Genomic DNA, 25,916 nt, shown 5'->3' with positions numbered 1-25,916 from the left:
CTCTATTTATACTTCCAGTACAGGTGATATGTCATGACAAATTCATTATATTCAAGAGTCAAAACTCAACAAGTGGAGATGATTGAGGAACTTTATTATATATATATATATATATATATTCAAAGTCTGCTGCTGTACAGTACAGGGACAGTCTGGCTCTCTCGTGAGTGTATAAGATGAGGTTGATACAAGCGACGATAAGGGAAATTTACTTAATTTTCCCCACTCTTTCGTTTGAGTAATAAGGAATATCCTTCACTTGAATAAGATATGGCAGACAAATGATATATTCCTCCCAATAATCACGTTTATTTCAGATCCGTGAAAATGTATCCAACTTTTAACAACTTGTTCAAGGAAGGGATTTCGGTGAGAGTCTCGATTCAATCAAATGGTACTTGTCAAAGATGATGGCACAAGTTACAAAGAGAATGTCAAAATCACAAGTTACTTAAAAATGATTGCAAAGAAATGGTTCAATTACATTCACATAAAAATGCCCTATAACTTACGTTTCTTTATTTATTTCTGGTCAAGTATAAATTCGAACAACATTTATGAAATCCCACAACTAAAGATTAGAAGATTTGAGACACCTGTAAAATCCAGATCACATCTGTTAAGGTAATTTTATCTAACGCTTAACCAATGGCTCACATTCTACTTACGTTTGTTAAAGAAATAGGAAATTAGTTGCGTAAAGCATTTAGCATGCGTTGAGAATAAGGCAAATGTTGGTGGCTGATTGGGCCGCCTTCCAATGGGCTAGTGGGGCCTACTTACAGGATCATCACATGGATAAGAGAGTTTATATATAATTAAACTCAATCATTCCGCGATTGGTTCTTCTGGTATAATTAATTATATTACGTTTTGTCATCTCCTATATTAAACTTTTGCTGGTCTTGTGAACAATTTTTATCTTGATTTGTTTTCGGTTTATAGACTGATCCAGTTTAAATTTAACTTCTTCGATGAAAGTTAACACTACTGATCATCATTAGAGGCGACAATTCCAGACTTAATTAGCTAGCCAGCTACCTAATAAGTTTATTTCTTTTTTGTAAATTATATTTAACATTATTATAACTGTTAATAATGATTCCAAAGTCAAAAATTATATATGTTGAAATATTCCACTCAAGTGACAATTCTTATACGTTGATTTACTAACAGTAGTCCCACGTTAAATTTTCTATAAATTATATGTAAAAGGAGTCGTGATAATATAAATATACAATGTTATTAGTAATTGAATAAGATAATAATATAATATACGAGGTGGCATGCACGCATGCACACACGCAGGCACATCGTTGAATTGAAAAGGAAAAAAAAAATCATATATGTTAAATTCATTCTACTTGATCATGACAAGTTGATATGTTAATTCAGGCAGCGTCAGTACTGCATTAATTTTTATATGATAATGAAAAACAAGATAATAGTGATAATATATTATAAATTAATACAAATTGAAGAAATATTGAATTATTAATGAATGCAAATACGAAGTGCGCACGTAGTTGAGTTGACATTCTAATTAATCATTCTGATTATCGGACATGATGGGATATAACATAAAATTAACTCAATTTTGTGCCTGTTTGGATACCCATTGAGAATCAATTTTGGATTAAAATTATGGTTTTGTAAAAGTTTATTCAAACACCCTCATTTTACAAAATTTCATTTGATTTGGAAAATTTTATTTTAGAGAAGCTGAAATTTCTTCCATTTGCAAAACTCTATTTGACTCCTTTTCTTTATATCATTTATTTACACATTTAAAATTGATTCTCAAGAAATCATCAAACATATTCAATTTATCAAAATTAATTTCTAAAAATTTATCCAAACATCATCATGTTCTAATAATCAATTTTTTTATAATTAATTTTTTTAATTGAAATCCAAACACACCTTTTATAAGATTTGCAAATTCAATGGCATGTGAGCAGGTGGCAATTAATAACTATTTGCCACTGTTCTTTCAGCCCTCACATGAAAAACACTACAGGTGTGTGTTTAGTTTTCAGAGTTAGATAAAAAATCAGTTGTCAAAAGTGCATTTGTTAAAAATTAATTTGTCAAAACTCCATACATATAAAGTTCATTTACATTTAGATATTGCTTTCTTCTAGTTTTATTCATTAGATTAAGAGAAGAGATTTTTTTTTACTTGTCCTATTCATGATAAATTCATTTACACCATGTGATTTGTATATTATATTATTTAATAAAATTATACCAGTCTAATCAAATAAAATTTTATGTATAATAATTTTTAATAGTGACTCTTTGATTTCCTTTTCAAATGGAAAAGTTGTATCCAAGTATAAACTATATATACAAATGTTAAGTATATACTCTCTCCGTTCAAAAATATAAATTATTTTTTGAAAGGTTGAGTGTTTAAAAATATGAGATATTTTGAGTTTTTTAAAGTGTAATTATTATTATTTTTTCAAAGTGCTCATACTGAATAAATTACTTTATTTTTTTAGGGTAGAATACTTTATTAAATATGGATGAATATAGAAAGATAGAGTTAGTTTAAAAATAAGTAACTATTTTATTGGGAGGTGATATTCAGTTAAAAATACCTTATATTTTTTAAGGGAGGAAATACATAGAAATGAATGAACATAATTATATTATTTTCCCTAAGAAACCGACATTATTAAAAGTAATCACACCAAAAATATAACAAATGTAAAAAACGACGCTATTTTGTAATTAGTTTCCCCATTTTTTCTTAAGATATAACGTTATTTCAGAGCTCATATATTGCTTTTTCTTCTTTCACAAAAACTATTTATGTTAAAATTCAAGTGGCTTATGGTATTGAAAATATAGCAACGCTATATATTGGTGTGATATTAGATCGAAGTTCACTTTCTCTAAGTCTGTTATTGCCGCCTTCCATACAAAAACATGGGTAATTTCTTGGGACTAATGTAATGAACATACTCTCTCTAAACCAAAATATAAGATATTGATATCTAATTCAAATTTAAAAAAAAATTTAGTTAAAATATTAATTTCTTAAAAAATTACACCTTTTTTATTTTACCCTCATTAAATATTTTATATATGTGCTTTGATAATAATAATTAAAATTTTAATAGATCATTTTTTTAAAAAGAATAATAAATGATGTAGGGGTATGGTCAGAAAAATAATTATAAAAGTTATCTAGTGCCCTATATTTTGGACCGAACAAAGCTTTTAAAAGATGCCCTATATTGTGATCAGAATGAAGTATACTATGCTCTCCTTGTTTTTAAATATAAGATACTTCTTCCGTTCAAAAATGTAAGGCATTTTTAAGAAAAGTTCAACTCAAATAAAGTGATTATCTACTTTCAAACTAATTCTGTCTTTTCATATTTGGCAATTTAAAAAAAAAAAGACAGTGATTATATTTCGAAAGACTAAAAATGCATTATATTTTTAAACATCTAACTCCTCAAAAAATGTCTTACATTTTTGAACGGAGGGAGTGATTTCAACAAACTCACATGGTTTAAGAAGTAATTATATTTGGAATTGAAATGTTTTCACTTTAATATTTACCTTTTTCTCTAATTGAATGATATATTATTCATTTATGAGGGACAATTTAAAAAAATAATTAATATTTGAGAGAATGACAGATAGGTCCTTAATAAATATTTTTGAAAAATGAATTATAAATATTAATTTAAATAGTTACAAATAAAAATTCTTATTATAATCGAAGAGTTATTTAATACTATAATACTTATTTATAATTAAAACATCTGAATTTATAATTATTTAGATTGATATTTTTAATTTATTTTTTAAAAAATTATTAAAAACTTAATTATTATTAATTTAATGTGTTGGAACTTAACTGTTATTCACTGTTAATGTTTCTTAGAATTTGTACCTTTGTTTATGACACAAAACAATACAACAATAAAATATAGGGTACGTTCTCTCATACTTGAAAATGACAGGAATATTAATCAGCTATCCACTTAATTTCTTGTAAGATACGAAACAGAATTAAGAGGGAAAAGTGACTTTTAAGTTATAATTTATAAAATGAGATAATACACATTTTATCCCTTATGTTTGCATGAATTATCAGGTTGGTCCCTTATATTTAATTTTTGCCAAGTCAGTCCTTAATGTTTTATTCCGTTATCATGTTAATCATCAAAATTTTGAAACACAAATTAGTCCTCAATATATGCTGACATGTAAATTATATTACTAATATGGAAGATACACTTTGATAAATGAGTACACATTAATTTTTGTTACATTCTTATTTTTAATTTCTATTTTTCCTTCTAATTAGACTAATTAGGGCATTTTATAAAAGGTCGAGAAAGACAACACGTACGGCAAAACAATATTCAATGAAGCACAATCACGAAGTAGTATGGACAGAGGAAGTTATGAGGCAGTGTTGACGGTCTGGGAAAGACGTTATTTTGCAGATGTTTTATCTGGATCCTCGATCTGTATATGTGAAGCAACTATAATGTCCTTTAGTTTATTGTGTGTGTGTGTGTGTGTGTGTGTGTGTGTGTGAGAAACATTTGCATATGCAGGAAGGTAAATATGCATTTAATTATATAAATTTCATCCTTCTATGTCTCAGTTGAATCCAAGAATGAATCAGAATCTAGACGACTCATTTGAAGATTGATCAAGGGCTAGCCTGATGCTGCCTTGCAATTGGCGAAGAGAGGCGACGGTGAGAGTTTTCAAGTTTTTCTTCCTTCGATTGTGCCCTACCAGATTGATGAAATAGAAGGAGATGTACGCTGTGTTAGTGTGTTTGGTTTGAATAATTTAATTTCTTAATTCTTAATATGTTTTTTTACCTTATCCATGTCAGCACATATGTCTTTTATTAATCCAGATGGCTGTCATGTCATAATTCTGTTAGTCATATCATCATAGTTTAATAGTGTTAGTTTCTTTTCAAAGATTAAGAACTCCATCAATATTTTTATGAAACGTAAAGATTGAAATGATAAAAATTAAATATAAAGGATTAAATTGATCATTCAGGCAAACATAAAGGATTAAAATTTGTATTATCCCTTATAAAAACAAAAAAATTGATGAGAGCAATTCTTATCGGCGCAAAAGTCGGGTTTTCCAAGTAGAGAACAAAAGGTGACCCAAATTTTCAGAACTTGAATAGTGTGAAATTATATATTTTTGGATTTAATTAATTAATCGCCTTGTGAGTGGAGGAAGGATGTTGTAGTATCACCAACCAACTTTATCATCAATAAATAAATCAATGGGTGGGGAGACCTCATATAATTTATTAGAAAAAATTGTACAGTTTGGGAACTGTCATGTTTTTTCAAAAAAATAAAAAATATAACTATTGATGTCTATATTTTTAGCTATATGTTTTGGTATTACTTCTTATAATTTTTTTTTCACTATTTCAAATCCTTTAAGTTTTATCAGTCTACATGTTAATCTTTATATTTTTAAACATAATTATAAAGACTTAACAGAGACTAGCATACACCTTAATTCGGCCCAAAAAAAAAAAGACAGTGACTAACATATACTCTCTCATTAAAAAATTTAAAGTATTTTTTTGAGAAATTTCTCAAAAGTACAAGGTATTTTTAATGTTTTAAAATGTAATTAATATTTTTTTTTCAAAAGTGCTCATGATAAATAAATTATTTTCTATATATTTTAAAGTGAAAATCCTGTTAAATAAAGATAAATATACAAAGATTATGTTAATTTAAAAATAGTCAACTATTTTATTAGGATAAAATTTGGTTAAAAATGTTTATATTTTTTAAAGAACGGAATACAAAATTCTGTTACTTTTTGTGATAACTTGCTAAAATTATAAGTTGTGAAAAAAATGAGTAGAATGCGGGGAAGAAAAAAGAAGACCTTTAAACGTGTAATAGAAGCGGTTTCAAAGAGAAGAAGACAGGACAATTAGGGTAGATAGACAAAAAGGTTAGTGGCCATTTTATTTACCTATTGGCCAACATATCATAATTTTATTGATTGTACACATTGATATATTTAACTCTTTGAATGATAATGAAAATTAACATTACAGATAAATGAACAAATTTAAGGAATTCTTTTCTACCAAAAAGAAAATTTAAGGAACTTGAAGAAATAAAATATATATGTTATTTAGAATATTCTTCAAATATTTTATCATTATTGTATATATATCTCAATCATTATTAGGAGATATTATTATAAAATTATTAATCGTTATTAGGTTGTCTTTTTTTTGATATATATATTTTACCTTTCAGCTCAATAATAGATAAAATATTTTTTCATATTTCTCTTGCTTTTTTCATGGTACTAAAGCCGTATTTTTTCTACTCCTTCTTTTAGCACTGCATCTCCATCATCTACTCATTTCATCCCTGACACTGTACTTGGCTGCTCTTTTTTTTTCTCTTGGTTTTGGAATTTAATTCTTCCTTCAGCTTTCACATCTCCAGTAGGACCCGCTATACCTTTTCTCTTTGGCTTTTCTATCTTGCTTTCACGTTCTGTTCCTTTCTTTGGGTTTCTTTTCTTTTTTTTTTTCCTTCCCCTTAAAATAGCATCTATTTTGTCTTCTTCCTTATTGAATTTTTGAAACTTCTCTCTCTAATTAAGCCAATATATGTGGACTATTTTATTTTGAGATTCTTGCTTCACCATAAAATTCTTATTTAATCACCATCTCCTCTTAGTCTTTCGTATTTATTTATTTTTTTACCCCTTATTCTTTAATGGAAAAATCTGAGATTGCTCAACATATTTTTGTTTTGTTGACTAGTCCTAACTATCGCTTATGGATGGAAAGTATACGTGATTTTTTAAAAGACATGAAACTTTGGTAATATATTACTGGAGATGTCTCATTTTCTATTAGATCCTTTTTTGAAGATGACCAAAAATTTACTAATCGGTTGGATGATTGGGATAGTAAAAATAATCAAATCATAACATGGTTTCGGAATACTTCTATCGTTAGTATTTATCAGTAGTTTGGGTGCTTCGAAACTGCTAAGGAGGTATGGGATCATCTTGCTAGTCGGTATACCTCTTTTGATTTGTCCAATCAATACCAACTGCAGAAGGACTTGGCTATTCTCAAAATGGAGAAAGGTCAACTATTGCTTGAGTTTCTTTCTAAAATGGAGGCTATTTGGGACCAACTAGCCTATTCTGAGTCTACTTTTAAAAATGATGAGGATGCTAAAGTTTTCTTCAAGTGGCGAGATCTACTTCGTCTTATACAATTCTTGATGGCTCTTACTGATGATTTTGAGCCCGTTCATGCCTCTCTACTCCACCAAAGCCCACTTCCAATTCTTGAGGATGCTTTCCTCATCTCTGTTCCGAGGAAACTCATTTGGGTCTTCTCCAACGATCCCTTGACATGGCTTTCGCTGCTCTTGAAAGGAATTCTAAGCTTTGTCGTCACTACCCTCAATCAACTCATACTTTTGATCAGTGTCCATATATTGAATACAAAACTTGATAGAAGGGACATATTGCTGCAAATTGTCCTCCTTTGACTTGTCGTTATTGTAAGAAGTGTGGGCATCTCATTGATCAGTGCCCCACTTGACCTCCTAAAAACCTGATCAAAGGAGATCATTCAAGTCTGGTTCCTCATCATCCAAGCCTGCTCTATCTGTTACTAATGAGCCACCTATTACTGCTGCTTCTACTTTGGGATCCTCTACTATTGAACTTGAGTCTTTACTCACAAGCTTATCTCTAACTCTTCTAGTCCACCTGCTACTTAGCCACACCTTCAGGTACACCTTCTTAGTATTTTGATTTTACCTGTTATAATCATATGACCAGTCAGAAACACTTCTTCTCCTCCATGTCACCTAATCCTACTATTCACCCTATATATACTGCTGATAACTCCCAAATGCCTATTAGTCATATTGGTACTGTTTCCTTGCCATCTCTGCCCATTCATGATACTTATTTGGTCCCTAACATTAGTTTTAATCTCCTATCTATCAGATAATTAGTTGATATGGGCTATAATGTTTTATTTAACAAATGTGGTTGTGTTGTTTTTAATTCTCAGACAAGACAGGTTATCGGGACTAGGCGTAAGGTTGGTCGAATGTTTGAACTCAATTCTTTACATCTTCCTGAAATCACTTCTTCTAGATTGTGTGTTCCCTCTACTTCTACTTCCTTTGAATTATGGCATCGTCGTCTGGCTCATCCTTCTTTAACTACTTTGCATCCTTTACTTTCTACTAGTCTTTTAAGACATGTTGATGTTGAGACTTTACATTGTATCTCCTGTCAAACTACTAAACAACCTGCTTTATCATTTAATAAAAATGACTTTATTGCTAATGAGTCTTTTGATTTAGTTCATTCTGATATTTAGGGCCCAGCATCCACTCCCTTTATGGGAGGCTCACGATATTTTGTGATTTTTGTTAATAACATGATTATCACAAGAAGTGATGATACAGGAGTCCAGGAACTCAAGATACACTTGGGCAGCAATTTGAAATGAAGGATCTTGGTAACTTGAACTATTTTCTTGGACTTGAGGTCCATCATAGGAGAGATGGTATCTCTCTCTCTCAGGTCAAATATGCTATTGATTTGATATCTCGAGCTCATCTTTCTGATGAGGAGGTTGAAAATACTCATATCGAGCCAAACATTTACTATACTTTCACTGATGGCACCTTATTGGATAATCACACCTGTTACTACCAGTTGGTTGGCGGCCTCATCTATCTTACTGTGACCCACCCTAACATTGCTTATGCAGTCCACATTGTTAGCCAGTTTATGTTAGAGCCTCAAACTATTCATTATGCAGCAGTTTTTCAGATCCTTCGATACATTAAAGTCACTCTATATCATGGGTTTCACTTCTCTGCTAGTTCCTCTCTTACACTGCAAGCTTAGTCTGACACCGATTGGGGTGGTGATCGTGATGATCGATGATCTATGACTGGTTTTTGTATCTTCCTTGGCCATTCCCTTATTTCTTGGAGAAGTAAGAAGCTGACGTTAACCTCCCGCTCCAGTGCTGAATCAAAATACCGTGCACTAGTAGACACAACCGCTAAAGTACTTTGGCTTCGTTGGTTACTTGACGAGCTAGGAGCATCTCAAAGCTCCTCCACAAACATCTATTGGGACAGTCAAGTTGCAATCAAGATTGCTCACAATGATGTGTTTCATGAACGAACCAAACATATTGAGATTGACTGCCACTTCACTCAGCAACATGTTGTTAGGGGTACCATCCAACTCATTCCAATACGAACCAAGCATCAACCAGTAGACTTGTTTATAAAGTCTTTTCATCCAGGCCACTTTCATTTCTTAATGGACAAACTCAAGTTGCTCTCGGTCAAACTATCTTGAGTTTGAGGGGGGATGTTATCTAGAATATTTTCTAAATATTTTATTATTATTGTATATGTATCTCAATCATTATTAGGAGATATTATTATGTAATTATTAATCATTATTAGGTTGTTTTTTTCTCGATGTTTATGTTGTATCTTTCAGCTAAATAATAGATAAGATATTTCTCCATATTTCTCTTGCTTCTTCCATATATATATATATATATATAGCAATATCAAAACACGTTACAAGGATATAGACCAACATCCATATTTTTTTAAAAAAAATTAAAATAATGACAAGAGGTCGACCATTGTTTATGAGCTTCGATTGGCCGTGACAACCAATGAACCAGAGCGAACATGACTCCCATTCGTCCTCCAGCTCCTCCTGGTATAATTCGGCCATAAATTCAAATCATCCATAATAAAATATATTAAATAAAAAATAATATTCATATCCTTAAACCAAAAATAAATAATATAATAAATACATCGTATCTCAACTGTCAACACTAATCCACCGCTGCTAATACTCTTGCCTTGAGCATGCACATGGCTCTGAGCTCCTCATATATATCGTTAATTACTATGCTCCGAAAGTTATGTATCCATTTGTCATTTTCCATCTCAAACATGCAACCCATCAGAATTTGACAAGGCACTAAAAATTGGATTGGGGTCAAAACCGTAATCGGATCCTGTTCAAATTGATTATAAACAAAACATTTTATTAAATTAATTAAGGCAGGGTAATTCAAATTTTCATACTATGTAATTTGAAGGTGCAAGTAATGTTCTTGTGACTTTTGATCAATTGGATTTGAATGCATCCAAAGCATATATCTATATATTGGACATATATTGCACAATTGATCAATTGTGCATATTTAAAACTACTCATATATGTCCCAATATATATCTATATATTAGACAGTTTTTATTTTTTATTTTTTTAGCCGTCTAATATGCTTCTCTATCTTTACATATTGGATAGTTGTGTATATAACTGTTCAATAAAAGGTGTCAAATATGAGTAATTTTGTAGCATTAGTGAAATCTCCCCTCTCCCTTTTTTTTTTTCCAAAAGACAAAATATGCTTTTTTTTTTTTACTTTGGTATTGTATTATAATTTTAAATTAAGCTCTTATATAATTTTTTATTGTTTTCTCATGCTAGGGATTTAATATGATCGAGGATTCGAGATGCTTCCAGGTGGAGTTGTGGTGGAGCAAAAATATTTAGATTTTTCTTTATCAATATGGTTCCATAGATATTGGTGTTGTATTATTTGTTTCTTTCTACTGTGTACTTATGTCATTACTTTTTATAAATTCTAAGTTAATAAAATATTATAAATTTTATGTTATATTGAGTTTTGGAGTTTTTTTTTTTTTTTGGATTGGGGAGAATCCTTCAATCCAAAAAAAGGCTCTATTTTTTTTAATATCATATTGGATTGGACTGTTATTATTACAACCGTTTAATATAAACTAAAATAACTATCAAATATTTTTTTTGTGAAAATAATAAAACCTAGAAACCAAAATCAATTATGCCATCAGCTTTTCTTTTCTTTTTATATGATTATTTAAATGGATCGTATTTGAATACTATAAGGTTCAATTGATGATAGTTTTCTCAAAAATATTTTCTATATTCACATAGACTTAAACTTGTGCTAGCAGTCTTTTTCCTTTTTTTTTTTATTATATCCCCTTTTCAAGGTGCCCTAAAACACATTCATGCCTTAATTTTTATTTTTTTATTCATTCAGATTACATATTTATCATGTCACCATATTTTCCCATACATTCGCTAGAAAATCGCAAGGAGAGAAGGCTAGTTCAACCAAAATCATGTTGCAAAACCCTACTTTGACCTCATATTTGGTTTAGCCTAAGAGCTAAGAGTTTATCACACTCCTCACTTTTCTTTTCTAAAAGATTGCCTGCGAGTTATTGTTGTAATATATATAATACAACGCTTATGTGACCACCAAGGCACGGTGGACGGTGGCTGAGTAAGGTAAAAGGGATTTGATTTCCCTTCAGTAATAGCAAGATTGTGAACTTTGCAGATAGGATAAAAAATTAAAACAAATACTTATGTGATCATTAATCAACCAAAATTCAAAAAAATAATAATAATAACACTGCACTAACTTCACAGCTGTGTCATCGAGCTCAATCTTGAAAGAGATTATTAACATCATGAGAGCTGTAAAATTACAAGGAAAATAACTTGTATACATTTAATTTTTATATTTTTATCAGAAGATTTTTAATCAAAACACGATAAATATTGAATGCTTTATTCTTAGATAACACATTGATTACATATTTATCTTTTATAAATAATAAAAATAGAGTCATTATACTTCACCCTCCCCTTTGCTTTTTTTTATAACAAGTTAAAATACACATTTAGACTTTAATTCTTTAACTTTACACAATATTATATTTTAATCTTTTAATTTTATAAAATATTTTTTAATATTTTAATCCTAACACCATTAGTTTTATTGACAAAAAAAATTCTTACATTAAACTTTTAAATATTAATTAAATATTATTAAATATTAACATATTAAGTTTAATTTTTTAAAGTAATAATTGACACAAAAAATAATAATTTAAAACTAACAGTATTAAAATTGAAAGTCTGAAAAAATATTTTATAAAATTAAGATACTAAATTAAATCCTTATATAAAATTAAAGGATAAAAGTTTCACTATTAACTTTTATAAGCCATTCGCAATGTAACAAGATATCACTATTAACTTTATATTTATTATAAAGTATTTAATAAAAATATATATATATACATATAAAGACAAAGTTAGTTTGAAAATAAATAACTATTTTATTAGAAAGTGAGATTCAATTAAAAATGTCTTATATTTTTAAACGGAGGGAGTAGCAATCTTTTTAACTGTGGCTAAATTCTTGATAATAACAGAAAAAATCAACAGGGAGAGATATAATATAATAATGGCAACAATGCAACCCAGAGTCAACAGTTCTTGTACAAACCCTTATGTATATATTATAAGGCATGCTTCAAAGAAGAATTCAGTAGCCTAGGACATTTAGAAATAAACAATTTATGGGGGTCCAAAAGCCCAAACTAAGCGGATTCAAAAACTAATCCCTCTGCGCCGTTGAATCCAACATGAAAATCTGTTGAATTTAGGCTGTAATTCCAATCTGCCATGACAATGACTGAGGACCATTCTGCTGTATTCTGTTTCAGTTTGCCATGACCAAACTAATCGCCCATCCATTACAGGCAAAATATTAATTAACAAAATCCTATTCACCATTTGTTTGTCCGTCCTACACAGGTTCAAATGGAACATGAAGTGGGTAAGTACCAGGACACATTTTCCTGTCATGATCCACCCGCGTCCCAACAAGATACCTGCAGAATAAGTCTGACCAAATTAATTAGTAACACAGTCCAACGAATCAGCACATGCACGCTAGGACAGCTGAGCAATGAGCAATCTGATATATATATATTTTCTCCCTTTGGGGTGGGGGAGTCAAAGTTAGCAATCCGATTAAGACCAGAGTAAATGATAGATTTATCAATAGCTGACAAATCAAATATTGAATTTCAAATATCAAGGCAATTAAATGAAACTGTAGACCAATCCGTTGTCAAATGAGAGCAAAATTCCAGAGTTAAATGTTTATCTTGATATGCATCATCTTAAACAATTAACAAATTTGGAATTCAATGAAAACAAATATTATGAAATTATATCTCCAGATATTTGTTTATAGTTCCATGATATATAATAAAGAACCATGTCAAACAAAATGAAAATCAACATTTCCCCTCTATGCATTTAGAACTTCCAAGGTAGGAAAATGAACTGCTAAAGCTTTTTGTTATTCATTAATATTGTATGTTAAAAGACAATATTCAAATTTATCAATCAACCATGATTACCCTGTACTCTGGCCAAAAAAAAAAACATTATTATTACCCGTACAGGACAAAGTAATGGATCTTTCAGATTCCCTGAAGAACACGCTGAGGATCCAGTTGCCCACTACAATAACTAGAGGGAACAGCTGAAAGCTCTAGTCTCCCTCTCCATTCTTCGCCAGGTTTTAAAGTGATAGATTTTTCAACAGCAGCAGCCTCTACACAAAGCATATGCTTATACTCATCATCCCCAAAATCTGCCATAGCCTTTGCTTTCTTATCCCAAGGGTTCCATACCACTGCATAGATAAATAACACGAGAGAGAGAGAGAGAGAGAGAGAGAGAGAGAGTTATATGAACAACCACTCTAGTGAAAACCATTTAAGACATCAAACTAGACCATATTTTTTTATAACTACAATTCTTAAATGCGGGAGCATACAATTCAATTGCTGCAAAGGTTATGAAATACGCTACTTGGTAGACATAGCTTTGCAAAATTACAACTGAACCTCGAACATCTCAAATCACGACATCAAAATATATTATGTTTAAATTGTAAAAATGTCATCATTTAGCTTAAGTCAGCAGTGCTATGCTTGAAAGAGGTATTGCAGAGATGAAGATGAAAAGCAGAAAACTTTTCTAAGCTATACTTCACTCGGATAATTAACTCTTTCATTACATCACTGAACTATCTACACATCAAGGAAATACAGTAAAGTATTCAAAAATCTCTATTTTGGTTGTCGAAAGATAGTGTTGGCATCAATTGGTATTACAGATTTTGTAGATCCCTTGGCACCTAAAGAGAATGATTTCACCCCGATTTCACCCTGTGAAGTACTTAAATGACAGCAATACCATCTTCGAGGATCAAAATATTCTAAGAGTTGGAACAAAATCATACTCTTGTACAAATTAATAGGCAAAATACAGTTTATGACCATGTGATTTGAACTATCTTCGCCTTGTTACTCCGTTGTTCAAAAGTTAATATTCCACTACTCTAAGGTTGGTTCGGTTAGCACAAAAATATCCTATGCTTTAATTTCATTAAACGTCGAATGAAACCACTAAAATCCCATAAAATTTCCCAAAGTTTCTCACAATTCCATCTCAGATTATTCAATCCTCTCTTTACCACCAAACCCGACACTCCTTGATTCTTGTCCCACCCTCAAATCCTAGATGATTCCCCATTTTCTCAAGTTTTCACTGCTGTATCAAAATTTCCAACCCCTCTCTTAGACAGAACATGTTAAGGGAAGAGAGAAGAAGGAAGAGAAGAGACTGATTTCATTCATAAAAATGTGCAAAGGACGTAGGATACAAGATATACCCTAAACCTAGACATGTGTCCAAAAGGTAAGGTCCTATACTGTCAATAACTAATCTGTAATGCAGAAATATATGAAAAGACAATAATAACCTATCAGCATAAGACAATAAAGCCATCAAATAACTATAAAATAGCATAACGTGTAACAATACTCCCCCCTTAAAAAACATCCTTGTCCACAAGGATAGTGGTAGAAGCTGGAGCATCTGTCTGAAAGTGAGGGAACTGCTGTTTTATGGCTGAAAGATCTTCCCAAGTAGCGTCTTTAGGTTGAAAAAATTTCCAGTGAACCAACACTTGAGTCACCGGTAGATTATGGCACTTAATGATTTTTCTACCCAGTAATTCCTCTAGTTCCATCATAAATTGACCATGATCATCCACCAGGGGTAAGGTGGGGGTAGTGGGGACAGCCGTGCTAACATATTTTTTTAACATGGAAACATGAAAAACTGGGTGGACCTTAGTGTGAGGAGGAAGGTCCAGTTCATATGCAACTTCCCCAAGACGCCGTAACACCTTGAATGGGCCAAAGTAACGAGCAGCTAGCTTATGCAAGGAAGAGTTGTTCAAGAGATTCTTCCTAAAAGGGTGTAGTTTGAGAAAAACCATGTCTCCTTCAACAAATTTTTGCTCAGACCGGTGCTTATTAGCTTGTTGAACCATCCTATGTTGAGCCTTCAATAGGTGTTGTTTCAAAAGCTGAATAGTAAGCTCCTGTGAATTGCAAGTTCTATCAACCATTTCATTAGATGAATCATCAGCAATGTAAGGCAGATGAGTAGGAGGAGGCACCCCATAAACAGCTTCAAAGGGAGACATACCAATGGAAGAGTGGAAGGTAGTATTGTACCATAATTCAGCAAGTGGCAGCCACTTAACCCACTGTTTAGGAAAATCTCCCGACATGCAACGGAGGCAACACTCCAAACAACAGTTGAGTACGTCAATTTGGCCATCCGTTTGGGGGTGGTATGCTGAAGAAAATTGTAATTTGACCCCATACAGCCTTGCGAGTTCCTTCCAGAATTTCCCATAGAAAATAGGATCCCGGTCTGAAACAATAGACTTAGGAAACCCATGCAACTTAACCACATTATCCATGAAGATATTGGCCACATCTACAGCAGTAAATGGGTGCTTGAGAGCCATGAAATGAGCAGCCTTAGATAAACGATCAACAACAACTAAAATAGTAGTCTTAGAATAAGATTTAGAAAGGCCACTAATAAAGTCCATTGAGAGCTCAAACCAAATATGTTCCGGAATAGGTAAGGGTTGGAGAAGACCAAGGGAGGCAATTAATTCTGGTTTAAAGCACTGACATGTAGTGCATTGACGTACAAAATTGCAAACATCCTTTTCCAATCCTTTCCAATAAAAAAAAGAGGCAAGCCGTTTGTAGGTGGGAGTCATACCTGAATGGCCCCTAATGCCATCAGCATGAAAAAACTGAAGTAAAGACTCCCGAAGACCTCGATCAGCACCCACCACCAGCTTACCCTTTCGTTTCAACAATTGGTGTTCCCAAGTGTACTTAGGATAAGAAAAGGGATTAATTTCCAGACTTCTAATCAGCTGCTGTAAATGATCATCAAGAAGCCAAGAATCGCACACCCTCTCATATAATGGAGAGATTGGCATTGAAATGGCCAAACAGTCCCCTTCAGAACACCTAGATAACACATCAGCTGTAGCGTTATCACATCCTTTGCAGTAAACGATTTCATAGTCAAGCCCCTAAAGTTTATGCAACCACTTACACTGCTCTTGACTCAAGTCACATTGCTCCAAGAGATGCTTCAAAGGTAAATGGTCAATACGGATGATGAATTTGTGTCCCCAAAGATAAAAACGCCACTGCTTGACAGCAAAAATAATGGCCAACAATTCACGCTCATACGCAAACAATTGTCTCTTACGGTAAGAAAGTGCCTTACTAGCAAAAGCCAAAGGATGGCCATTTTGGGATAATATTGCGCCCAATCCATGCCCTGAAGCATCAATTTCGATGACAAAGGTCTCATTAAAATTGGGAAGAGCAAGCACTGGCGGGGAAGTCGGGGAAGCCTTGAGGGATTCAAAAGCTGATTGAGCTTTAGGAGACCAAACGAAAGGCTCATTTTTCTTTAACAACTCAGTTAGGGGACTGCTGATAGAACCATACCCTTTAACAAAGCATCGATAGTAACCCGTAAGACCGAGGAAGCCTCATAATGCTTTAATGGAAGAAGGGATTGGCCAAGAAGCTATGGCCTCTAGTTTCTTCGGGTCTGCCTGAACCCCATCAACTGTGATGACATGACCAAGATAATCAATTTGTGTTGCTGCAAAAATGCATTTAGAAGCCTTAGCAAAAAGTCGATGCTGCCGCAAGAGTGATAAGGTTGCTCTCAAGTGCTCCAAGAAGGCTGCCCATTGTTTGCTATAAACCAAGATATCATCAAAGAAAACTAGGATAAACTTCCGCAAGAAAGGTTTGAAAACCGAATTCATAAGGCTTTGAAACGCAGCGGGCGCATTAGTGAGACCAAACGGCATGACCATGAATTCATGTAAGCCTTCATGTGTGCGGAAGGCTGTTTTAGCAATATTAGATTCATTCATTCGAATCTAGTGGTAACCGGCTCTTAAATCCAGCTTAGAGAAAAACTGTGCTCCAGTAAGTTCGTCCAAGAGCTCCTCGATAACTGGAATAGGAAATTTGTTCTTAACAGGGCTTCATTTAATCTTCTATAATCAACACAAAAACGCCATGTGCCATCTTTTTTCTGCACTGGAACAACAGGGCTACAAAAGAACTATTGCTTTCCCGTATGATTCCATTATCAAGCATCTACTAGACTTGCTGTTCAATCTCAGATTTTTGAACAAGTCTATATCGGTAGGGTCTACAACTCACAGGTTGGTCCACTTTAAGGGGAATGGAGCGGTCAAAAGAACGAGAAGGTGGCAGGGTAGTGGGCTCAGTAAAAACATCAGTGAAGGAGTCGAGTAAATTGTGCAATTGGTTTCGCTGATCAGAAGAAAGAGAAGAGTTGCAAGGTAACTATACCTGCAAGTGTTGAGGAATGTGAATGAGGTAGAGATAATCAGCCATGGTTTTATCACCATTAAAGAGAGTCATGTGCATAATAGGCTTCGGTATTCTGTAGCTCATCCCTTTTAGTGTAATTAATTGACCATTCTGATGAAATTCAAATAGATGCTCTGCCATGTCCGTGGAGAAACAGCCTAAGGTTTTGAGCCATTGAGCACCCAAAATCATATTGAACACCCCGACCTTCATGATTATAAAATCAGAAGAAAAGCAAGAAGCCCCCATTTCCCATTCCAGATTCGAACAGCATTTAGAGACTAACAGCTGCCGATTATCCGCAACATAATTTGAATGCCATCCTATTCTTGAACCTTCAATTTAAGCCGTTTAGCTACCCTTGAATCTAAGACATTATGCGTGCTTCCTGTGTCAATTAGGATAAGATGCTCTGACGTTTTATGCGGCCAGCGAGACACAACGTAGACGTGCCTTCTCTGCCCTCAATCGTGTTCACTATTCCGGTAGAGGGTAGAGGCTCGATCTCTTTTAATGCATCCTCAAAGAGTTCTGAATCATCTTCGACGATGAGGGCGAAGAGATGGGAATCTCAGCATCTATGGGTACTGCTATATTTTTCATTACACCAATAACAGAACCCCTTGCGACGTCGTTCGTCCATCTCACGCTTGGAAAGCTGCTTAGTGGGTCTGGACGACGCTGAACTGGACATACTGGTAGAGTTGAACGATTTGGGCTTATCAACAGTAGGGCCTGTAGACGGAAGGGGGTTGGGGTTCAATTCGATCTTGTGGCCCGATAGAGAGGAAGGTAGAAATTGAGGAGCAGCTGATGCAGAAAACGCAGAGGGGGCGTGAAAAGGCTTACGCAACGCTGAGGGGGGAGCATTCTCGTGAATCGCCTTAATGGTTGCAACCTGATGCCTCGCCATTTTCATCGCACTGGCTAAAGATGTGGGTTGTAGACTAAGAACACTCTGCTGCACATCACTCCTAAGGCCGCCTATATAAGAATTCATGGCAGCAACTTTAGATAAGTCGACTTCGGTGAGTAACTCATCAAATTTCTCTTAATACTCTTCCACAGACTCTTGCATCTGGAGCTTCTTAACAGCAATCATGGGGTTTTCATCCTTAATATCCCCAAACTTAGCTTCCATCTCATGAAAATATTCATCCCAAGAGAGGTCCGACAAACGCCTCTATTTTACAAAAGCGAGATGCTACCGCAAGGCGCGTTTCTCTAATAGATACTGAGAAGACGAATGCGATGCTCAACAGGTGTTTCGTCCACCTCAAAAAATTGGCGACATCAATAAGCCATCCTCTGAAATCAGCACCATCAAATTTCAAAAACTCTACTCTGCTATGCTTGGTTGGAACAAAGTAAGACGGTTGAGGGGTGGGAATAAGTCCTTGGAACGAACCAAACTGAGGGAGTGGGGTTGATAGGGGAGGAGGAGGAGTTGTTGCGGAGGACATGGTTGGTCTAGGAAATGCGGGTGGTGGAATATTGATTAGTAGGAGAGAGGTCGAAGCTGCCAGTCTAGGTGGTGTATTTGTCGCGATGGGAGCTTGGGAAGGTTCACCGGCTTCAAGGTTAGCAGAACGGGAAGGTTGATTAATAATCATGGAAAGCTTGGCATTAATGTCATTAAGCTGGGTAGAAAACTAGGTAGAAAACTGTTTATGGTTAGCCGCATGTCGGATATTTCCTCTGTGTGTTTGTCCATAGCAAGCTGAGTGCTACCCACCAATGCAGATTGCATCTCCAGTCGATGCTCAAGGTCGCCCACGCGTTCAATAGAGGATCGAGTCTCCGGTGGAGCCATGGCTGGAGAGACGGCTCTGATACCAAAATGTTAAGGGAAGAGAGAAGAAGGGAGAGAAGAGACTGATTTCATTCACAAAAATGTGCTAAGGATGTAGGATACAAGATATATCCTAAACCTAAACACATGTCCTAAAGGTAAGGTCCTATACTGTCAATAACTAATTTGTAATGCAGAAATATATGAAAAGACAATAATAACCTATCAGCATAAAGACAATAAAGCCATCAAATAACTATAAAATAGCATAACGTGTAACAGAACCCCCCACACTCCCCAATGTTAAATGTGAGATCCCCAAACTTCCCAAAATCCCTAACTCCCCCATCCAAAAACCCACACTCTCCCAATTCTAGCCCAAAGTGTTCTAGTTAACATCGTTGATTTATTTATTCCCAACTGAGCTCTTCAAATTCTTGTTGCTCTCAAATAGAAATCTTCATACAGCAGAAATCCCCAGCCAGTAAATTTTATAAATAGCAGTAACTTCGGCTACAATGTTGTCAGAACAGTGTAAATGTGTGATAGCTATGTTAAAATAAGTGTTTTGACCACTAGTAGGCTAGGCTTGCCCTAAATGTACTGCCCTTGCACTGGACACAATTTTTTACTATAAACATATATGCTAGAAAAATAACTGAGCAAGTAAGCAATCCCTTCAGATTACTTCAGTCAACTTGGTATCAAAGTTGCGTTTGAGAGGAGAGTTAGATTTCGATAGCCTTTCATTTTATGAACTAGAGCTCCAGTTTTCAACAGGAGCTTAGGCACCCCAACTGTCCATCATAATTCCAGCATCCTTTTCCAACCCTTTTAGTGACTGTAATATTTCTGGGCGACAGAAAACATTTTCTATTATTTCATTGTGTTTTTGGTTCTGCTTTAGCTTTTTAAATGTATTTCTCCATCTCGAGGGCTATAATTGTTTTTATTCATTTTTTTTTTAACTAGTAACATTCCTGAATATGAGTGTGCAGCTTGAAACCTAGGTTTGAATTTTTTTTTTAAAAAAAAAAAAAGTGAACTAAAGCTTGTTAAGGAAGCTGCTTTGGGGAAACCTATCCACATCTCCAGACTCCGGTATTATAAATAGGGGAGGGCATGCTGGTGCAATGGGTGAATGAATTATGTTGGTTATTTCATTTCTCAAGCCCATATCATTGTATCATAGGTCAAATATTTCTATGAGTTATGTCAATTGAGTTACTAAAAGACAGACATAAGGGTTGCTCATAGGTCAGAATCTGGGGAGATGCTTGCCTGCAAAGAATGTTGCCAGAGAAAATGCTAGTTGCTGAAGTTTCCGAATTGGAGTTTAGGGTTTACAAGTCTAGATGTGTTGGTCTTGGAGAAATTGGTTTCTATAATCTATTTATATGAAGCTAAAGTTTCGACTAACTTCAGATGAGGGAGTGCTCTAGTGTAAGCGCCTGACAGCTATGTTAAAACAAGTCCGCTGATACTCATGGTTTGGACTTTTGCAGGTTGCAATACCGTTGAGGTTGACCTAATAATGAGTATAAATAGATACACAAGGAGCCTTGCTTAGTAAGTAAATGATCCCATTCAAATAACTTTTTTCTTTCTTTTCCTCTATCAACAAAGATGAACTTGATAATACTCACCAGCATCAGGAAGTCCATCTTTACGTAGCACAAATGTTCTTTTCTTCTCATGATCAAGAATTGCAATCTTTGTGGGAGTGCTCAGATATATCTTGTCCACCTATCATGCCAAGAAAACCCAAATAATCAATTCAAACTCATCAAAGCATAATAAAAAAGTAAATCAAAATTTGCTACATAAATGTACTTAATATTCTCAGATCTAGAGGAAAACTGGGTACAGATATGTACAGCCAATGCCCGCACATGGCACAAGTTGTGCTATCATGGGCAATGAGCAATGGTTAAGAGACAAATACAAGATATGATAAGAAAGGAAAATAAAGAAAATATAATTGAGATCGAACTGCTACACCCAGCTCCCAGGCCACAGGTGGCTCTGAGAGTGATCAGCACTAAGGAGGACCTATTTTGGCATCTCCTCATCGTAGCAGAAGGGGAGAAAACAACTTACTTCTGATTCAAACGTTAAAGCAGCGGTAAAACCCCCTTGTTCTGCAAGTTGTCAAGATAATCCAGTGTCTCTAATCCCTCAACCCGAACTTCACTGAATACAAGCAAATGAACTAGTTAAAAGCAAGTCAACTGCTAGCCACAAATGTATCTATTCCTGAAAATAAAAAGAAAGTAAATTATGAAGAGTAATTAAGCTACATTAGTATAAAAACAGAACAAGAACATAAATATATACAGTCTAAAATATAATTTATATCAGGTAAATCTTGGTAAATTTAACAATAATGAAATTATTTTGTTTAGGTGTATAATACTGAAATATTTTTCCAGAGCAGAACTCGACATTTTGAATGCCGCAAATTCAACCCAAGAAGCTGCAATTGCAAATTATTTTGACATCAACAAAATTTCCAAACATACATACCAAACTAGGGACCTTCATTTAACAAAGAATATGACAGGTTGAAACCAAAGACAACTTTAAAATTTCCTAACAAAATTTTGCAATTTAAGGCTGAAACAGTCACTTAACCAGCAATAGATTTCCCATGTCAAGTCTTGAAAACAATCATACACCTGGTTTATTAAATGATATAGTTTTCTTCACCTTTTCACTATACTGATCTTGTTTAGCTCTTGACTGGAAGTTACTTTCAAGAGTACCAATACACAAAGAAACTACAGAGTTTAATGAAGCACCCATACAATAAAACCAACCTCCTCCCCCTGCCAAGACTTATAAGATAGTCTATAAGATAGCGGTTGAACTCAATTTCTATCATAAAAATTCACTGTTGGAATACAAGTGGGAAGAGATAAGAACTTGGACCTACATTCTGAACACCTTTAACAAATAAGAATTACAAATTTACACTGCAATTAACAGGCTGATGATTTTAAGTTTCAATACAATATTAATCAACAATCCTTCTACATGAGCAGACAGAACAAAGTGATAAAGAGATAGTGAATTACTAGATTTGACATACTGAATAAAAAACTTTAATACTCGAGTGAGACAAACTTGTTTCAAGCACTCTACCTACCATATATCTGACACACAGAAATATGTATGATAAGCAAATGTGAATGAAAATGGCTTCCCGTCAGGATTTGTATTCCTAATCCGAGATGTTAACATCAGGTCTCCTCCTGGTCCAAGAGCTACCCTAAGACGATATTCAAAACTAAATCCAAACAAAAAGACAATATCAGAAAGAATATAAATTAGAAATCCAAACAGTGAAACAAAAGTGAAAAGTTAAGAAAATAAGTAAACAGTATGTTATCTAAAAAGTAAACATAGCATTGAAAGTCTCTACTCTTTATATGTACCTGTGAGGCCAAATCTTTGCATCTTCCTCAGAGGGTTTAAGGATCAAATCAACAAAAGCTTTACTAGTGGTATTTGTTGGAAATGGAGGAGGATCATTATCAATGGCCCAGAACCGGTTTCTAGCAAATCCATGCTGCTCAAGTGTACCATGGCTTCCAAACTACAATTACAGTATAGTGAATTTTAATTACTTCCTCAATCCCTATTTATATGACAATTTTACCTAGTTTACAAAAACTGAGAAAACCAATTCATGCCTTTAAAATTATTCATTTTCCACAAATGCCCTTAATTAAACACTGTTCTCTCTCACACATTCTCTCTCTTAATTAATTAAAAGCATCATTTTCAAAGGGAATTTTTAGGAAAAAAACACACTCCCTCTATTCAATATTATAAGGCATTTTTAATTAAATCACACTCCTCAACAAGGACTCAAAATGTCTTACATTTTTTAACATGTTACCTCAGAAAAATTTTTTATATTTTTTAATGAAGGAAATATCAATTATTGCCTAGATTTTGTAAAATCTCTTGTAAATAGGGACACCCAACTCTTATCCATTTTGTCTTATAAAAAGGGACAGATGGAGTATGACATTAGAGATTCCAATATTCTAGGAATTTAATCAATTGGATATCCTACTCTAGGTTATACTTAAATTTCCCACAGAAATTACAAAGATATTACTTGAGTATGATATTAGGGTTTCTTGTTCTAGTAAAATCATGACAATTAGGAACTTATCTACATAACAGAATCATTTAATGCATGCCAGAGCTTAAGTTTTATGATTACATATATGTTAAACTGCATCTCATTTCTTTTATCCCCTCTCTATCCTACCCATCCCCTTTTTTCCTTTCCCAGATAGCATTGCCACAATAAAAGCAATTATGGGAACTACATATCTTGAAGAAGTACTTACTTGAGGAAAGCATATTGGAATCCCTCCGCGAATTGCCTTTGGAGGCTTAAATATAGCCTATACAAGGAACAAGATTCCATCAGGAGATACAAATTGAATGATTCCAAATAGAGGTTATTTATCTATCTTGATGCCAGTCAAAAAGACATTTATCTGAATGCTGGCACACAATTTGCAGATATAGTGGCTCCACATTCCACAAAATTGCTCAATATGCTCAGACAACAACCAAAATATCTAGTTTCAAGCACTTAGTTCTACAAGATAACACATTTCTTAGGAAGGACACAAGTACATATGATTGATATTGTTATGTGTGTGTGTGTGTGGACAAAAATAGAAAAGAGGCATTGATGAACAAAACTAGAATGCTATCATTCAAGCGAAATAAGAACATGTAGAATAACAAGAATTTAAAAGAAGCGAGGAAGCCAAAAAGAAGAGAGAGAGTGAAAGAGAGAAGGAATGGAAAAATAGAAAACACCACTAGGGGAAAATGCTTGCACACAGGCATTCTGAAGCTGAAAACTGAAAATACTACCTCCAGTCCTTTTTTATAATAAAAATTTAACAATGTTCACACAAGTTAAGAAAAATAGTTAAAATTAGTTACTCATTAAATATATCCATATTTTCAATTATTTTCCAAAAATTACCTTCCTCAAAAGTTTATTAAATTAGTGTAGCTTTGTCTCTCTCTACATAGGTACTTAGGGAAAACAACAAATTAATACTTCTAGAAATGCATAAAGTTATTACAAAAAGGACCAAGAAAAATTTCTAAAATGTCTCTTACAAAAAGGACCAGGGGAAATCTTTTAATAATAATTACAATAAAAATTGAAAAGGAAAATTGAAGAAATCTCTGTCAAAACCTCCATTAAAAAAAAAAAAAGCATAACTAGATAAAACGCTAACTGCCTATCATGCATAGCATGTAGCATATCATCAAATCCTAACTTGAGATGTAGCTGCCAGAGGATGTTCAGAACTTAAGATCTATGAAAATATTATTTGAAATGGGATCATCGTATTTGCACTAAGAGATGACAGCATTTAATTATCTTGTAGACATCGAATATTATCTGAAAAGCCGTTTCATCTTATACTCTGACTGAAGAAGCTCATAAGAAGGGAAAATTGAATTGTCAAATCCCCACTCAAATGGTGAGATCTAGAGTATAACAATATGATCAGCTAACAGTTTATAGGCTAAGTGACGAAATATAAAACCATCGAGTGCTGACCTTACTACTGAGGAAAAGCAACTCCTCCCCGTGGTCATTCTTCCAAGAAGTCACATGACCACCATACAAGTACACCTGAAAACCACAATCAATGGAATAAAATGTCGCAACAGTCAACATTTTATTAGAAGTTGTCCAAGTATAATGACAGGTATCACGGGAAATCCTGATCCTAAATGATCGGCACCCACCGAATGAGAAGGACACAAAATTGGACTGAATACGACATCGCAAAATCAAAAATGACAACATATAATCAGGAATCTCAAGGAATGCACAAATCCCGACCACGAAACCAAAATCAAGCATCGGATCAGTTCTAGCACCGTAGAATCAGACAAGAAATTGAGCAGATGCAGCTACTACAGAAACAGACAAACATAAAGACAGATAGAATAGATGAACTCATGAGAAAATGGAAGAGGAAAAGGACCTCAGCGGAGCTGCCTCGGAACTCACGAAGAAGGACCTTTTCGAGGCCATTGACACCCTTGCAGAGCTGGTAAGAAGGAGATGAAGAAGGAGGAATTGGACTGGGAACTGAAGAAGCAGGTGGAGGAGGAGCCTGTTCGGTGCTCATAGCTACTCTCTGGCTTTTTCCTCTAGTTCACGACCACCATACGATTTTCAAATTATGCAAATTCTGAAACCAAAGCAAGAGTCTGCAACTGCAAGAACCTCTGTATTCTATTGTGCTATTTCCTTTTAACTTTTCTCATGCTGTGTTTCCGATTATCTTTGTTTTTGTTAT

General features: G+C 33.9%; 1 protein-coding gene across 1 annotated transcript; it reads right to left on the bottom strand.

Moving 5' to 3' along the window:
• Positions 1 to 12,370: 12,370 nt before the first annotated feature.
• LOC129308378 (putative glucose-6-phosphate 1-epimerase) lies at positions 12,371 to 25,890 on the bottom strand. The gene is given in 10 exon segments (XM_054949460.1): positions 12,371 to 12,824; positions 13,399 to 13,639; positions 21,198 to 21,297; positions 21,652 to 21,674; positions 21,677 to 21,744; positions 22,700 to 22,840; positions 22,989 to 23,149; positions 23,919 to 23,975; positions 25,166 to 25,240; positions 25,599 to 25,890. Coding segments are annotated over 9 exon segments (987 nt in total). The 5' UTR covers positions 25,746 to 25,890; the 3' UTR covers positions 12,371 to 12,824; positions 13,399 to 13,424.
• Positions 25,891 to 25,916: the final 26 nt, after the last annotated feature.

This window comes from Prosopis cineraria, unplaced genomic scaffold (genome assembly GCF_029017545.1).
Source record: "Prosopis cineraria cultivar Desert tree isolate PC_DT_omini unplaced genomic scaffold, ASM2901754v1 PC4, whole genome shotgun sequence".
Taxonomy (NCBI): Eukaryota; Viridiplantae; Streptophyta; class Magnoliopsida; order Fabales; family Fabaceae; genus Prosopis; species Prosopis cineraria.
The sequence above is the reverse complement of the archived record's forward strand: the minus strand, read 5'-3'. Positions and strand labels throughout refer to the sequence as shown.